Raw genomic sequence first — 18,064 nt, 5'->3', positions numbered from 1 at the left:
TGGTTTTGGGAAATCTCTGAGGCTGCAGCACGGCTTCGGCTCTGTTCTACAAACGTTTTGTGTGGCAACATCAGCTTTCATGAAAAAGGTGCTTCTTACTATGAAATGCAGGAAAAAAAGTAGGATGGTGTGACAGGAGAGAACAGGAGGGAAATATCAAACGTAGAACTTTCTTGACACAGATGGTGCCCAGGTGCTGGCAACTTTTTCATCATTTATTTCTTGTTATTCATTATGCATCAAGCTTGTGTTTCAGTCAGATGCTGTGCATAGATTAGAAAACTACCCCAAAATTTCCTTACAGCAGTGGTGTGGTACTTCAGAGGCAGTTGAGCAGCAACTTGGCAAGAGATGTGAAACCCAGGAAGTGGGGGGAAAATAACCCAAAAAAATGGCTCAGCATCTGACAAATATAGGCAGTGGTTTTGGGAGATGGATGAGTGGGAAAGAAGAAAGTAATAAAGATGAATACCAGCCTGGTGCTTTGTGAGAGAAGGTTTTGCCGCCAACTTAGGTAGGAGTAATGGGATTCAAAGTGGTGACTCAAACAGTGAGGCCAGTTCTTTGGGTGGAAACCAGAGGCTTTTTCACAATTCAATACTTGTTCATTTGGGCTGTAAAGATTAGTCAATTAATCATTTATGAAAAAAAACTGTCAAACATGCATGGAGTCTGCTCTTTTACTTTGATACATCATTGTAATTTTTTGGGGATTTTGAATGGTTGTCAGACATAACAAGCAATTTGAAAACATCAACTTGTGCCCTGGGAAATTTTGATATGTATTTTTCTCAGATTTTTTATAGATAGTAAGGATTTCTTACATTTGTTAAACAACATATAGACAAAAGTAGACAAAAGTATTGGGACCCCTGGCCATTACACCAACAGGGACTTTAATGACATCATATTCTAAGTACATAGACAACTTTGCAGCTATAACAGCTTCCACTCTTCTGGGAAGGCTTTCTACAAGATTGTTTCTTTGGGAACTTTTGCCCGTGCATGCAGTACAGCAATAGGGAGGTCAGGCACTGATGTTGGACAAGAAGCCCTCGCAATCCCTACATGTATTGCTTTTGTCAGGTGGCTGCAAGCAACCAGTGACCAGCCACCAGAGCAGACTAGAGAAAATAAAATACAAGTAAAAAGACAACAAAATGACTAGCATTACGGTCAGAATAAAGATAATATAATTTACACATACTAGAATTTCATATTTATGTAGTTCTTGTGAGTATAATTCCTGCCCTCTCCAGTTGATGTTTTCTCCCATGACCCACAGGATTCCAAAAAAAAAAAAAAAAAGTCAGTCTATAGCCTACAGTGAGTCTCACAAATCTGAGGAAAGCAACCATTCTTAAATGACTGAAGAAAGGAAACAATGTTCTTTAAAAAAAAAAAAAAAAAAAAAAACAAAACAAACTATGGCCATAATTGTTCATCATTCACGGTTAAATTACACCCACCAAAGAAAGTGTGTGTGAGCACAAACAATTCCGGACTGGCAGGATAACTCTGGGTTGGGAAAGTGAAAGGCAGCATTTGCCCTTCTGCATTGTTGATAAAGCCGTAAAGAGGAGTTTGCCCTTGCTGAATATGAGCCAAAAGTCGAACAGATTCCAGGCGAAGGAGCCACAACAGGGTAAAGTACTATTTAACTTCATTATGTTTGGTGGACATTTGAAGTTCAAACAAACAACAATAAAGCTTGGAGAGGGTGGTGAAAACAAACACTCATGTGGGACGCTTTAAAGTCAGATACGCAGGTAAAGCCCCTTTGAAGGCACAAGCAAACCTCCTTATCTCAGCCACTGAGAAGCTTTTTGGTTTATCAGTGACAGAATTTGACATGATGGCTCTACCTTTTTGTCCCCCTCACACAGACACACACTCAATAAACAGATGCATCGTAGTGTTGCTTCAAATTAAGAAATGCTAATGTGAACACAATGTACCATCTGTTTGTCCTCTAATCACACTAAGAGGGCCCCACAGCACCCCTCCATCCTTCTCATTCCACTTTTTTCTTCCCTCTGCTCCTTCCTCTTTTCTCCCAGTTGGTCAAGAAGAGAAGCTTAGATCAAGCCAATGAGCTTACTGCCTCCCTTCGTGCTTGTTTCCTCCTCCTTTTTTTCCTTCCATCCTTTAAGACTTTCAAAAGCCCTGAGGCAACTTCCTTCCCTCTATCTTCTCTGTTTTTTCATTTCCTGCCTCTTGACCCTGACTCCAGTTCTGGAAAATAGAGAAGTTCTGACTTCTCTGCCACCACCACTCTATTTCTTTCTTCCCTAGTTCCACTGCTCCTTTTTCTGTTTCAATTCAGACTGACTTGTCTCCAATTTATATTTCTGCATTCAGGTTTTCTCCACTGATCTGAAACCTTTTTGCCCAGTTTCTCATTCATAGTCAAGACTATGTTTAACCTAAGATGCAAGCTTACTTTTATTTTTTATTGAAATTGAAATGCATGTTTATCCAAAAATCATCTTTTCAGAGCCGAAAAAAGCTTGTGTATTTCCTGTTTTTAGAGGCACCACTTTGGATTTCTTAATTTTCTTTTTCTTTTCCTGAAATCTTTCCAAGAAATAATATAATTTGGTGATGTGCATTTAAAAAACATGACAATCATTCTAATTGGAGTGAAGAGAATGTATGCATCCCATCACTTTGCATTCCTATATTTCCACAAATCAGTCTTCTACTACAAGCACTTTTTGCTTTCTTCCTTCCCCACCTCTTCATACATTCATTTTTCTCTGTCTAGTTCCACCCATTCATTAGTTTACCCCAGAGGGGGAAGTGTATGTGTGTGTTACTCAGCCAACGGCACAGTGCCTAGCTAGGCAGCAGAACATAGAAACATGTAGTGTTTGGCAGCCACCTACAGTATACACTGTTCCCGCTGCCCACCCCATTACATCCCCTACAACACACCACACTACACATATACAAAAACATGCACATAACCCAGCAACGGCACTTCTCTCCAATCACTTACATATTCCCAAAAGGTCTGTTGTCAAAACTGGCATTATCATCACAGAACTATGGAGTATGACAGGAAAATCCCAATAAATGCATGCATTAAAATTACATTTCTGCATAAACATGGAATCGTTTACTCTTTTACTCTCACACATATACGTTTTAAAGGATAAGTCTGGTATTATTCTATATATTTCTTTCTATCAATAAAGTGTTTATCCGTCCCTCAATACTTTCTCTCTTCCCTAACCAGTAGGGCTGAGACTCTTTGGGAATCTTGTAGTCTGATCCAAAATTGATCTTCCTGATCCTTCCTAATGAAGGAACATGTCACGTAGTGCAATCATTTGAAAAAAACTGAAAAGGAGAAATCAAGATTTAGCTAGAAAGGCAATACTTGTTACTAGGATCAGTTAACTTTTAGATTTTGTCTTCTAAAAAGTGCATAACCAGCCTTATCTTTTAAGCATTTCCCTTCCTTATAGCTAAAGACGAGGTTGGACTTTTCATCGAGAGCACCAGAAGGGCTTTGTGGTTGCCTGACTATCTGGCTGCTCTGCAGTTGGACAAAACCACAGAATGAAATGGGTAATTCGAAATGAAAACAAGTTAGAAAAGCTCAGTGCTGAAGATGATCAGCCATTTCGCCTGTTTTTTTTTTAATTTGTTTTTTTTTTTTTATCATCGCACAAAACTGCTCTCACACCCATACCATGTCAACGTAACACTCACTCAACCAGTGCATGGAGTGCAGTGATCACTCTGTGAAAAAAAATGCTGGTTAAAGAGAAAATGTAGAGCAGAGAAGAAGCACATAAAGAGGAAAAAAGAGACGAGGCGAGAGTGGGGCTAAATGCTAAAATGCAAAAGATGTTTTCATTAGCAAAGGACAAGGTTAAATTTTGCTTTATGGACAAATGGTGCAAGGACAGCACTTGACAATTGGCCTCCAATTCAGACAGGGAAGTTGGGTCAAATCACTAAATGGGCAATAAATGGACAGCCCCCCATACCTGAGCTCATGGGTGTCTAAAGTAGTTGGCACTAATGCCAATCTTGAAACTGACTTTTCTGTATAGGGTTTCCATTTAAAAAAAAATATATATCAAAACTTTTCCAGTCAAAAAGTCACTGCATTTGATTCCTTCTGTAACCAGGTCTTTGCTCACAGTCACCAAAGTTCTTCCATTTAATGTGACATGTGATTGGGCCACTACCACAGCAGCTACAGCCCATACAGTCGTGTCGTGTGTTTGACCAGGTTGAGATATCACACGGAAAACTCGATCGTTATCAATAGTATCTTAAGTGTACTGCAACTGGTGCCAGTCACTTAATTTCAAGGATACCTAGCCCTAAAAATTACATATGGACAATATTAAAAATAAACCATTTCAAAGATGGAAGAGTCTGCAGTGAGACTGAACAATACTCACCAGTGCTGAAGACACAAATGCTAACTCTGTTATGTCACGTTATAATGTGACAGCCAATATTAGTTTTTTCATTAACACGAAATCAACAAAATGCTTTGAAGTTGTTATGACCAGGGATGGACATTCAGCAGGTGTTAAAATCCACATCCCAGGTTTCTCACACTGTCAGATCACAAAACAGCCTCACAGAAGAGTGCCCTCAAGCTATATGTATGAGGCTGCCTCAGACAAACTGGGGGCTGTCAAGATCATTTTTACACCAACATTTGCACTGCATTAAAAAACACTGAGTCCTCATTCAAAAAGATTCTTTTCTGGAACAGAGACAATCTACAAAGTGAAACGCACTGTTAGCTGGAATAGAAGTAGAGATTTCTCTGGGTTTGAACTTTCATAGAAAAAATCTGAGATAATGTAAGTACACAAGTCCACAAAAAAAATTCGAAAAGGCCTAGTCGATTTTAATGTTACATATTATATGTTTAAGCCAGCAGCTTGTTTTAGGGCTACAAGGCAGCACACTACATTGTAATGATGGTTTGTAAGTGTTGCTATCACTTTAATGTGGTAGACATGTGGAAGAACAGCCATTTATGCTTTAAATTCATTCACTTTTACTCAATTCAACTTTTAACCCGAGCCTCATTTGCAACACATCAAGAAGTAATGAAGATGTTATTCTTCTATTCAGAGCTACAATATTTTCAAAAACATAGTCAAAGAAACTGAATAATGTGGAATTTGTAATGAATGAAGAATAAAAAAAATATCAGCCTCCAGGGCAAGTTTTCTCATTAGAATTCTTTCACACAATCAGACACGAATGAGTGCTATAAGGAAATGTACTTATTTCACTCCAGCACAAACCAGTTTCAGATGCTTGTCTCACTCTACAAAGTCACATAAAATGCTTAACATTGAGCAGTAGATACAGGGACTATGTGTCCCTGTCACAGTGGATGAGGATAAAAGTGACATAAAGAAATAGAAAATGTCTCTGACCATAAAAGAGCAACAGCGAGAGTGGCACCAATATGGCACCTAAAACAAAATAGCAGCGTCCCACTGAACAACAGGGATGTGGTTAATAATTCAGCAATCATAAAAGTCCGTTTGAGAGAAGGTTTTCTAATATTCATGTGACATGATAGCCAAGACAGGAACTCTGGCTCTCACTGGGCGCAGTGTTATTCATACTGTGAGGCACCACAGTGTTTTGTAATTCATAGCTTTGGTTTTTAGGCCAAGCGAGGACATATCTAAACCTACCCTGAGCTTCAGTAGCTCACTCAATAATTCAAGAAGACTTGTTCTCCACAGATGTTAGTCTAATATTCAAAAATAAACCATTCAATAGTTGTGAATTCTCTCCAAACAACTCACACTTGAAGCCAGAAGAAAAAACAAACTGAACTTCAGCAAGGAGAGCTGGAGTTCTATCTGCTCATTCAACCCACGACTTGCTACATCATTGAATGTATTAGTAGTTGTTAGGTACGATGGAGAGTGCAAGGATTTTTTAAATCATTTTTGACATAACTAGCACATAGTCTCTTAAAGAAAAATGCAGACGAAAAGTCAACTGCAAAAATAACTACACCTGGTCTTAAAAGAAAACATGGCAGTCACGAATACACAGTATCAGTGCTTGACTATTGCTAATAATTTCAAAATAATGAAATACTGTAAATACCATGTGTGTAGTTTTGTTTTTTGTTTTTTTTTAAGTGTAAATATCCCCATATTTTTTGACTTTGTATATTTTTTACTCGACCTATCTGCACATTTATTTTGCTGTCCTTGTGCTGCTGTGACAATGAGAATTTCCCCACTGCGGGAGTAATAAAAGCCTATCTTATTGTATCTTATCTTACACTGACCCTGGCTCTCTGGGTATACTTTCATTTCAAGTAAAACGCAAGGGGCAACGACTGCTAATGTACTGTCTTCTCATTATCATGTTTTACTCATGTTTACTTCTTCACTTTTCATCACTCGTCATATTTATTTTGCTTTTTCTCACAGGGTTTGTGCTGGACTGAAAATACATGCATTTACTGTGGCCCTCACAGCTTTCCCACTGCATTCCTCAAGGAACTTTAAGTGAATAGACAAATACTTACAAATACTTAGAAAATACAGTATATAAAAAAAGTCCTTACAGTCAATAATGTCCTTCAGCAGTGGATGGAGGAGGCTTCTGGGTGATCCATGGTGTAAGTTCAGCCTGGAAGATAAATTGAAACCAACCTGATCAACCAAATGAATGAATGGAGCTGCTATTTCAGTTCGGCTGCTTATTTAATTCTTTGTCTAGTGTCTCTTAACCAAACTAGCTCGCTGACCAGAGCTCTAAATACAGATGACAACAGAGCAAGCAGAAAAAAGTAGTAAAATTACTACAGCTGAGCTACATATTACTGCAAAGGTTTAAGATGTATCAGTATAGTAGTCTAGACCAAATGAGCTGGCAGTCCCTGGATGATATTAAAGCAGCAACCCCTTCATAACAAACATATCTGTCCTTCAACCATCTCCTCATGACAAACCTCATTAATGCCTGGCTGGCGTAATTAAGAATGGGCTAATCACCTTCTGTCCCCATCAGCAGCCTGAGCTTCTGGTCTGTTGGTAAACAGCTCCAGGAGTGTGAATCCTCGCCCCAGGGCATGCTGGGTGCCGTCTGGTTTGGGTGACAAGGACACCAGCTCCAGAACCACCACCGTGCTGGGCAACCGCAGAGATGTATGGAAGTACAGGACCTACAGAACCATATAACACACAGAGTGAAGAAAGACATTGCCATTCCTACATCTCTGCAGCTCGGGTTTTATCTAATGCCTTCAGGATGTCAATTCAAGAAACACTGAATTAAAACACTACACTGTTGCATTTTAGTTCTGGTCCGGTTCGGGTTCGCATCAAGCAGTCAAATTCCTCTTCATTTGGAGACTCGTTAGAATCATGTGAGGAGGGTTTGACCTCGCTATTTTTACACTAGTTCAAAGAAATACAGTCAAGCCTTTTGGGATCCTGTCTGTAGTCTGTGCCAGGTAGATGCAATTGTTTAAAGACTCTGATCTGCCATTCAAAAAGCAGAGCCACACCATGCACACGCACGCCTGAATATGATAAAGAGACCCACAAATTCTCTGTGATACATTGGTCCCGGAGCACAATAAAGCCTGTTATTTTTCAAAACCATAAAGGGGAACATGACAGTGTCAACAGAAAAAATGTCACGAGTAAACATGAGCTACCTTGAAATACAGAGTCAATTTCTCCCAGCCCACTGTGGAAGAGCCTGTTCATCTTTAGACCCAGCTATCAGCCACCACAGAGCCGTATATTCAAATGTAAAACCCTGGAGACATTCCTATTTTGTCTTTTATCTCCGTGCACGGTGAGTTTAAATTACTCATTTTGCCAATACAAACATTGCTGAATACAAATGGAAAACATGGGATAGGGAAGATAGTCGTCAAGGCACGGTTTGATTTACTTTTTTGTGTGTTTGCTTGTTTTCATATGAGTCTACTCAGATGAAAGTGGTGGTGATTCAACATGAGCTATGTTTCGTGCAAAGTTTATTAGTGTTCAATCAGTGTTCGTATTTTCATTACCGAAATTTCAATCGAAAGTTTGAGAGAAAACTTTCGAGTTTCACGAAAACTTACAGTATCTTTGTTCTAATTTGACATTTGATTAATTTCTCAGCAATGCACATTTTGCCAGATACTCAGCATTTATTCTGTGGGTTCACTGAGCTGAAATTCAGACAGATATTCTAGCAGCATGAGAAAGTAAAAATATCCCCAATCCCAAGATGCATGTCATTCAGTATTCATAGGCTGAAAACTTTACTTTTTCTTCAGTTTATTTACTTTTCCTCAGTTTATTTATTTATTTCCTTCCAACCTTAAGTCCCAAATCAAAGCCTCATCTTTGAATGAACTTCTTTTGAACCTATCCTAAGCTGTGTAAACAGTAGTTCGAGGAGAATAATCCATATTTTCTATCATGTTCACCCAAGATTCCTCTTCCTGTGATAATGTAGAATTTGTATTGTGGTCAAAGACGTAGTCCCTAGAAACCTGGACATTGTTCATGATGGATTTCCAATTCAAAGGTAGAATTCCTTTTTCATCTGCCTCACCGCTTTGATATGCCTCCAAATTGATTCTGTTCCAATCTCAGGAAATAAATAAATAAAGAGACACTGTCCCCATAGAGCAAAAATATCTCTTACTCAATTTGTAATAATTCAGATTTTCAAAGGATGAAGTCCATACTTGAGAAGACAGCCTTGGCTGCTTATGAATATTCTGAGACAGACGAGCTGAATGAAGGATAAAACAGTGTCAAGTGATTTGAATAAATATCTCTAATTAAATTTATCTCCTGTACATGAGCTGATTTGTACACTTTCCCTGCTAAGCCACAGCATGCTTTTATAGCTTTTTCCAATACAAATTCCCAGCTGGAGACTTTCTGGCTGACCTGTGTTGTTGACATCCTGCTTCAGGGCTCGGCCGAAGCATGACGGTGCTTTGTCTTCGACCAACTGTATCAACTAAGGTGATTGCCAGAGTTAACAAACTGCCCAATATGTGCAGTTACGCAAGGGGCAGGAAGACCGAAGGCATTATTATCTTCAGTTTCAAGTGGTTGTGTTTACTCCTCCACTCTTGTTCTTGCTATATATTGATCAGATAAAAAGAAACCTCATCCTCATGTTCTCTCATCCATACAGCTTTGCTACGCACTGCTATGAAGGCAATTCTTCCTTGCCTGTACTGATCTCTTAGTCACCACAGTAAAAGCTTTCCAGTCTAGGGCTAGCAACTTTACACGAAGTTCACTTTTTTTATTATTACTTTTTTGGGTGGCATTTTATGTCCTTACTGGATAGCAATGATAGAGAAACAACGGGAAATAAAGAAAGATATGGATGACAAGTAAATTCCCCAGCGAGATTCGAACCGCAAACATTGAGTTATGAAAAGAGACAAAATTGTCCTTATCACTGAATAATGATAAGGAATAATGATAAATAGATTACTAGATTAGACTTCAGTTGAGTTTTGTTTTGTTTTAAAGTGGACAACTTCTGCTGCAGTCTGCTTGAACAAAGCTCCAAATTTCTACTATTCCAACACAATGGACTACACGTTTTGCCACGGAACTTCATATGAAGGCAATGTTATGAGATCTTGCTCCTTCCCAGCACCACAGGAGCACTGGGAGATGTCATTGAGAAAACAGCTTGCATCATCAGCGATGCCAGGCGCGGCATATGTCGGACCTAATGAGAGGTTATACTCGGCAGCCACTGTCAACAAAGCAGTAATTGATTCTCACAGGGGTAAATATCCACCCCGCCCACAACTTGAGTATAGAGAGAGGAACGGAAATGGGGTGACATTAAAATATCATCAGCACAAAGGCATGTAGCTTGAAGTCACTGTCACTACCAACAGCCAGCCTGTCTGCAGCTTCAGGAGGTTTGCTGAGACTCTTTTGTGAATGACATGGAATTAAAAAAAAACTATGACAGGAAAAAGGCAAATTATAGCATGTGGGAGCGTTGCTGTGCAGAGATGTAAAGCCAGAACAGGAAAAAGATTGTGAGGGAGATAAAGAGAGAAGACTGTGATGTTAGTTGTAGCTGCAATGAATTACACAAATATAAATTTGTCCCATGTTTTGTGAAATGACTGGATGAAAATATGTTAAAACATCTTTTGTCTAAAAACCAGCTGTCAATTACTGGATATTACAAACAATAGATAGATAGATAGATAGATATTTTGCTACCACAGTAAAATCAGAAAGCTGACATATTGTCTAATGAAACATGGCAACAAAAGCTGTATTATAGCATTTTTCAGTAACTTACTTTTAGGAAATATCATCAAAAACTTGTGTAATTGCTTCGTAAATTGATATTACTGGCTGTTGGTGCTAAACAAGCAATTAAGAACCTCTCATAGTGCTATCAGAGTGTAAAAGTTGAGGCTGCTCTCTTGAGCTGGTCGTTCAAATGCTCAACTTGTGGGCAACTGGGTGAGCACTGAAGAGGGGAATCACAGACAATGCACAAAACAAAGAGGGTTCAAATGGGCATTGGTTTTGCATAGAGAGGTCCAGAGCAACTGGAGTGTAATTGACAGGGCTCTGTTGTTCCACCCTGGAGGCTTCCCAAAAGAAAAGCAAACAGGGCATTTCCATTTGGCCAACAAGCCGGCTGGGAGGCTGGGAGCACTAGCGTCAGCTACCTGGGATTTAGATAATGGGCCAGCTCCACATGTCTGGATGCCTATATTAACTATTCACATGATATGCATGTACCTGTATTAATGTATGTGACTATGTGTGTATGTATTTGGGTATGATGAGTAAAGGCTGCGATTATACAACAAAGAAAAAAGCACATGAATTCATAATCAGGCTTTAATGCATTATATACTTATTCTTATATAATATTATATAAGTTGCATACAACTGTGATCTCCTCATGTACTACATTTGTTGGGACTTTGTTACAGGCAGCAACACAAATTCATAGCTCAGCTCAAAAAGTCTGATGAAGCTAAGCTAAGCACGTATATGCACTCAGGGAAATTCTTGGCTGCACTGCTCTGATACTAGTTTTGGCAGCCAAGCCAATGCCTTGAAGTAGAGGGGAGAAAGAGTGAGGGAGAGAGAGAGAGAAAGATACAGTAAGTCATCTGACAGGCACAGAACCAGCGGGTATCAGCATCACAAATCCTCTTGGTGTGAAATTCTTTGACTGTCACCAGCATAGGAAGAGATGAGAGATGGTGGGGTGGATGATAGAGAGGCAGAGAAAATGACAGCAATAGAGGCTCCAGGCTTCCTTATGGTCAATAATGTCAAGGGATCACAGATAGGACTGAGAATGCTTATGTGTGGCAGTTGAATCTAACAGACTTTCAACAAGCTTCAACAAATTTTGGACCTGATATGAAACTGACCTGTGGGAAACCTACCCAAAGGAGACTGTCGAGACTGTCAAATGCAGTCTGAATTAGACTGGAGAATAATTAATTAATCTCAGACAGAGAGAAAACTGCAACACTGACGTCTGCATGATGTGCCACCACTTAATGAACAGAACAGCAACACATGTGCCAAGAACCAATGCAAAAATAAGACCCAGTTAGTCTGTATTTGAACCCAGCTAAATCTCTTCAGATCTCCTCAGATCTTTGAATCAGATTCAGATCCACTGCTGTTCTCGTCAACTTCGGAGGTGCAATTAAGAATGGAGGCATCATCGTCCCGTGCCAGACACAGAAAAATCTCAACACTACTGACCGGGGGCAGAAAATATTTTATGCCTATGTACATAAATCCATAAGACTGAATTTCCTCCCTATATCACAAACTAACACGACATGGTGCTGGAAGAACTTTGTAAACCAGGCAGCAGATTTCAGTTATTTATGAACAGCTCTTAAATTTGGATCCTGAAATAACAGCACATGCCTACATTTTACCCTCACCAAAATACACTCCTGTACCTCGATGTACTGTATGAGTGACGGTGGCAGATTGTGAAAACCTGATTCATGACAAGTGAAAGAAGAAAAAGCCGTGTAATGGAGCTGATTGAGAAGTTGAAAGCAAAGAAGGTGTTCTTCTCTATCACTTTGAGTCTTTTGCTTCTACTTGCTCTCACCACCTGAATCAGTAGTGAGGGGGGGAAAAAAAGAAGCTTGGACTGTGTCAACTCTGTGAATCCCATGTCCCCTGAGGTGTGCAATGTGGCTGAGGAAAAAAATAATAGTTATATGATAAAAAAGTTTATGTCATAAGCACAGATAAAAAGAAGAAGAACAGGTGGAGGACAGGGAAAAGCCGATTTATCAGCCAAATATGAAAGAAATGCAGCAATTACTGGAGAAACAATCCAATTATATGGAATCCCTCCAAGGAATGAGGGTGACAGTGACAAGATTTTTATCCAGTAAGTACTTTCATTGAGCAGTAATTCCCATTTTTCAAGACTCTGCATCTGAGGCTATTTTAGACTACAGAGAACAGCTAGTGAAGCTACTCTGAAATGTCCAATCTTTTATTCTTACTGTAGATTAGGATGCTTGCCCTGCATATATCCAACTGAACTTAAGCACTGTCTGGTACCACCCAAACTGTGTGTCAACAGCAGACACAGTGAAGAGAAGGAAGGCAAAATAAATAATGCCGTATTTTTACTCATGTTCTTTCATCTATTGTAAGATTGTTCTATATGCTTCTATATGCTATGTAAAGTTGGGCTTAACATACCTCTGACCGAGAACTGATTTATTTCCCCTGTCGGGGACTAGAAGTTCTATCTGTGCAGTAGTTGTTTTCATTTTTAGGATATTTTTGACTGAATGATTGATTTTAGCCAAAATTTCAGGTGATAATGAAACCAAGTGGGTATCAGCCACAATTAATACTTTTGTAAAAATAAATTTCACATGTATCATCTCAGTTAATTCATTTCATTCAATTCAGTTTTAGAAAAGCGAAACATAAATAGGTCGTTCTAAATCTTTCCAATGCTGCATCCACCAGCAAAGTAAAAACATATTATTTGGCATTGAAGTGCATAAGAAGTCCAGGTATCTCAAGCTTTTCTAGATCTTTAAACCACATCTCTTTTCAGTTCAGCTGATCAAATGTTTATCATAGAGTACAAAACTGCCAATCTATAATCACCAGATTCTGACTGAACAAAGTCTAGTCTGAAGTCTATCTTGATAGACTGGCTTTATGTCCACTATCTCACAGGACTAGATCTATGACTATCACGGCTGACCATCTTGCTACACTGCAGCAACATCAATCATGCATCAGCGGCACATCAATGCCACACACTCCTGTGCATTTAATTTATCTTTTGAGCCTTTTGCTTCCACTCGCTCCCATAAAATTGACTCTAAATGATGACCCACTCAACAGCTTTGTAGCTTATGATTTGTGCTCCTCTCAATGTCAAACCAAGAAGCAACATTAAAAACAAGTCAAGGTCACACAGGAAAACATTGTGCTGTTGTGATCAATGGAAAGTTTAAACCGTGAACAAGGAAAACCAAGTGTTGAGTCTAACTTAGAAAAACATAACAACAACTTTAAGACTTGAGGGTGGTGCCAGAAGAAAGCTCATAGTGTGTCCAAAATGGAAATGGTTCAGTGTCTGAAGAGCACAAATGCTGACCTAATTTCACAGTTTTGTGTATTTCAAGATCTAGCCATTGCTATCTAGTCAAAGTGACCTAATGATCACGCTAACCCTAACCCTAAGCTTCAGGCAACATCCTATAAATATAGCATGAAATTTATTATTACCCCTAATAAATTTCATGCTAATCCATGAAGTTGCTCTGGATCAAACCGATAATCCTCATGACCCACTGCAAACACAGAGAAAGTTCACAAAAATCATTGTGTATTTGAATCCAAATGCCACTTGTCTGAAAAACACATTGTTATTACCTGAGAGAAACAAGTAAACTCTTTCCCTTTAAAGGCAATATGGGGTAGACAGACACTGACAAAGATGGATCATGGCTCCAGACGAACTTGGGTATAACAGATGAAGTTGAAGACTGACACAGGTCCTCAAAGCAGAGGAACTGCCGACTCTGAGTTCCATGTGTCCTGGCAGGTTATATGCCCTGAATCGCTGCCAAGGCTAGTCTGCGGCAGATGAGAAATTAACAAGATGAAAGAGTAGAAGTAGTGCAGTAACTGACATTTTCATTGTAGCTAAATTGCTTCACTGACAATTTAAACTTGTTGTCAGCATCAACACTGATTCCAGTTTCCATTATACATGTCTGCACACAATGAAAACCAACTAATCAGCACAACCTTTTCCCAGAGTCTCTGTTCCTCGTTTTTAGTTTTTATGCCTCCGGTATTCGCTGTCTTGTCCCTGACTCTAACAAACCCCAAAGACCCTGCATTCATCTCCAGCTTTGCCGGCGACAGATCTCAGCGCTCGCTGGGTAAAGTCTTAGTTTGTCACCCAGGTTTTGGTCTCCTGACATTTTGTAAATCCCGTCTGAAATGCCTCACAGACAAACTGCAGGCACTGACTGTGAATGCTGGAGATGCATCACAATAAGGCTGGAATGCAGGAGGTATACAATGATGAAAGGATTGAAGAAATGTTGCCAGACTTCAGATTCAAAAAGGTAAAGTTGGAATTGACATGTCAAAGCCCGAAACAACAAAGTACAAGACAGACAGAATCTCTTTATTTCTTTCTGTCTCAGTGTCTCTCTTTCCCTCTCTACCCCCCACACACAAGCAATGCAGACCCCCCTGGAGAGCTGATAGCAGAATTACAGGGACGATGTGTGAGTGTGAGTGTGTTTGTGTGAGCGCATGCATGTGCGGAAGGGGGAAAAAAGGGAATGAGGGCAAAGAGAAACAAGTTAGGGATAGAGGAAAAACAGTCAAGTAAGAATCTACATACCACACACAGTAGAAATAAGTCACACACACATGTACATGCACACACACACACACACACACACACAGAAACCTACCTAACTCCTATACTTGAGGCCCTCATCTCTCCCTACTGTCACCTCGGCAGTAGCTCTCATAGCCTTTGAGTTCCCTCGGTCACACACCCACACCTACAGTATAGCTGTATATTTGGGGGTGTGCCACTCCAGTGTGTAAAGCTGTTAAGCAGCAGCTGCTCCGCTAGATGTTTGGTCCCCTTGGAGCTGAAATATTGATCAGTTCTCAGGCAAGGCAGCAGAGTCTGAGCCCCCCACCATCCCCATGTATAATTGAAGTGTATATCTCTTAGTGTGGCATGCCAGCTGGGAGAAGGAATTAAGCCCCGAGGTAAGCTGAAGGCCTGTCTATGCTGCCATAGCGGCTCCTTTGTCCATCAATCATATGGCTTTTCACACAGGAGGGTTTCATAGGCTCGCTACATTTACTGTAGGAAGTGCCATGCCTTGTAAAAGAAAATAGAGAATGGAAGACAGAACATAACAAGACTTAATATAGGTTCATGTTTTACTGCTGGCCATTTATTTGAGCACTTAGCAGTTCAAAGGAGGGGATTCAAGACTGCTTTGGGCCATTTGGGGCAAGCAAGCATTCATACGGAAGCAAAACTTAATATAAGGATAAGGCTGGTGTTATGTGGTCAGCATATTTCATGGAAAGACCAAAACACACTATGGGTTGGGGTGTCTGTAAATACTCCCTACAATGTCTGTCTGGTGGGTACTGCCGGCCCCAAACCCATTTGTCTCTTCTGAAGAAGTACATCTTTAAAAAAGGTGACAATATATTTTTTTAAGGCTTCATTTCCTAGAAAAGCTGAGCACTGTGGTTGTTAGCAAACACAACAAAAACAAACATTCACTTTGTTGGGGAGTATTTTCAGGTTCATATTAACACACAGTTGGCGCACTAGTGAGTACTTACAGCAGCAGGACTGTATGTGTGGAACTGATCCAAAGTCAACTACAGAACCCACAATGACAATGAAGGAATATGTTTCAAGGGCTCATTGATGTGTTTTAAACAGATTTTGGACAACTGAAGCAAAATCAGGTAATGAGCTAAATCAGGCTTTGGCTACTTAAACAATACTGAAAATATTCCAGAAGAATGTAGTATATTTCAACACTTTATGTCCTTTTAACACTGACAACAAATCTTATCTGGTTTTCGCTTTCCATTGGTCTCCATATGAAAAGTCTAAATCTGCCAATATATTTGCCACATTGGTGGTACTGTTTATATTTTCCTGTTAACATGTACTTGGTTCATGGAAAATAAGGAATGAATGCCAAATAGTATACTGCATTTAGACAGCACTGACTGCTGAGAGAATCTGAATGTTGAATGAAGTGAAGACCTCCACAATATTATCTACACAGTCCATCATACCGATATGAAAAATACAATAACAGCGCAGCAAATACATCTCTGCATGACACACACTATGTTGCAGAGCAGAAATGGGAATCCAGACTTACATCAACATCACCTGCTGTTTAACACGCAGCTCATGAAAGACTTTTAAAAAGCATTCTGCTTCGAATTTGACAATTTACAGACAGATGCCATAATTACAGCCGTGCACAGACAGAACAGCATTTCCAAACCAGGTGTGATGCATAAATCTCAAAATTAAACTCAGCACATACACGGCGAAGCAGTGCAGACTGTCAATAATTGTTGTCAATAATTGATCTCTGTGATGTTGTGCACGTGCCCTGTCACCAACCTGACAGTCTCCGGAGCCTTCCACATGAGAAGGGCTAGCCTTAATCAGTCCATTACCAAGTTAAGGGAGTTCTGTAAATAGCAACAGGTTGAAAAACCCGTAGGCTACAAAGTTTAAGCCATTCATACAAAACAAAAGGTGATAATTGCACCATTCCAGCAAACACCACCCACACAGTTACATATTCATTTAGTTATCTTAATAAAAGGTTCACTTAATTAAATAATGATGCTCTGCCGAGCTGACTGAAACATTCTGTTTTAAAGAAAACTAGTGTGTCAGGTTGTTTTCTAAATGATTGTGATAAGTGTGTAATTCTTATTATTAAGTTAGTGTAAGCATGCTAAAAGAGTAAACTAACATAGACATGGTAGAAATTACAGTCCTTTTGAAGATGTTACTGTGCTGACAGTGCAACCTCAAAGCACCATATGTTGTGCATGGTCGCATTTCTAGTCAGTGGCTCTACTGCAGGAAGCCTGCCTGAACTACCCTAAGACATGGTTCTGAACAACAAATATTAAGTGGACCCTGAGCTGGAATTGTACACCGCCTTTCAGAACGAACGTTTTCCCTACAAGTAACCATGTGCCGACGACACATTCGTAATCTTTGCACGACCGTGTTGTAATGTTGTTTAAACTCAGGTTCAAATGTATAGGCTAAAAAAATGGGCTAATTTTTAACAAAGTGAAACCCAGAAAATGTTAAGCATGCATTACAGTCGCTGCATAAAAAATAACTTTTTCAGATACTTTTTTCAGATATTGCACTCTGAAACTGTGTCTTTAAAGTGCATTTGAGACTTTGACTGTTTTGTCCAGTTTTCACTTTATCTGCTTTATTTATACATGGGTACATGGCTACTCAGAAATGCCATTAAATGGCCTGTCAGTGGAGCACCAAAACTAATAACGTTTTACATTTTGTCTCTTTCGGGGCTCCACACTCAGCATGTTCTTTGAAACTTTCTATGAAAAAGACAACGCAACAATCGGGATCAAAGAGATTGTTGCCTATAATCTCTCACACAAGCAGCATCATTTGCAAACAAGCTTACCTAAATGTTCCATGCTGAATTAGTGGGCCCCTTCCATTGCAAGTGTTTGCCAAAAAATTTACCCAGGGAGGGACATATTTCATTCTCCGATTGTTTATTCTGCTCTCGTGGAGTGAAATAAAGAGTTGACATGAGAGTTAGATAATCTAACCTTTTGCCTAAACACATGAGAAAAGGGCAGAGCTTCTTCCTATGTGACAGCTGAGTGGACACGCTTGACTAGATGTGAATCATGTGTGCACATATGTCACACCTAATAGACTGCAAAAAACTGTGCATATAGGATACAATAACAAA

At 39.6% G+C, this 18,064-nt stretch overlaps 1 protein-coding gene across 1 annotated transcript in view; it reads right to left on the bottom strand.

Moving 5' to 3' along the window:
- Positions 1-18,064, bottom strand: part of nphp4 (nephronophthisis 4) — a 148,937-nt gene that overhangs the window by 123,450 nt on the left and 7,423 nt on the right. Inside the window, exons 4-5 of the mRNA XM_046397509.1 lie at positions 7,017-7,186; positions 6,587-6,651 (exon numbers count right to left, since the gene is read on the bottom strand). Coding sequence (XP_046253465.1) covers positions 6,587-6,651; positions 7,017-7,186 — 235 coding nt within the window. The remainder of the gene's footprint in view (positions 1-6,586; positions 6,652-7,016; positions 7,187-18,064) is intronic.

Source organism: Scatophagus argus, chromosome 8 (genome assembly GCF_020382885.2).
Source record: "Scatophagus argus isolate fScaArg1 chromosome 8, fScaArg1.pri, whole genome shotgun sequence".
Taxonomy (NCBI): domain Eukaryota; kingdom Metazoa; phylum Chordata; class Actinopteri; family Scatophagidae; genus Scatophagus; species Scatophagus argus.
Note: the sequence above shows the minus strand (reverse complement) of the source record. Positions and strands in the feature narration are given on the sequence as shown.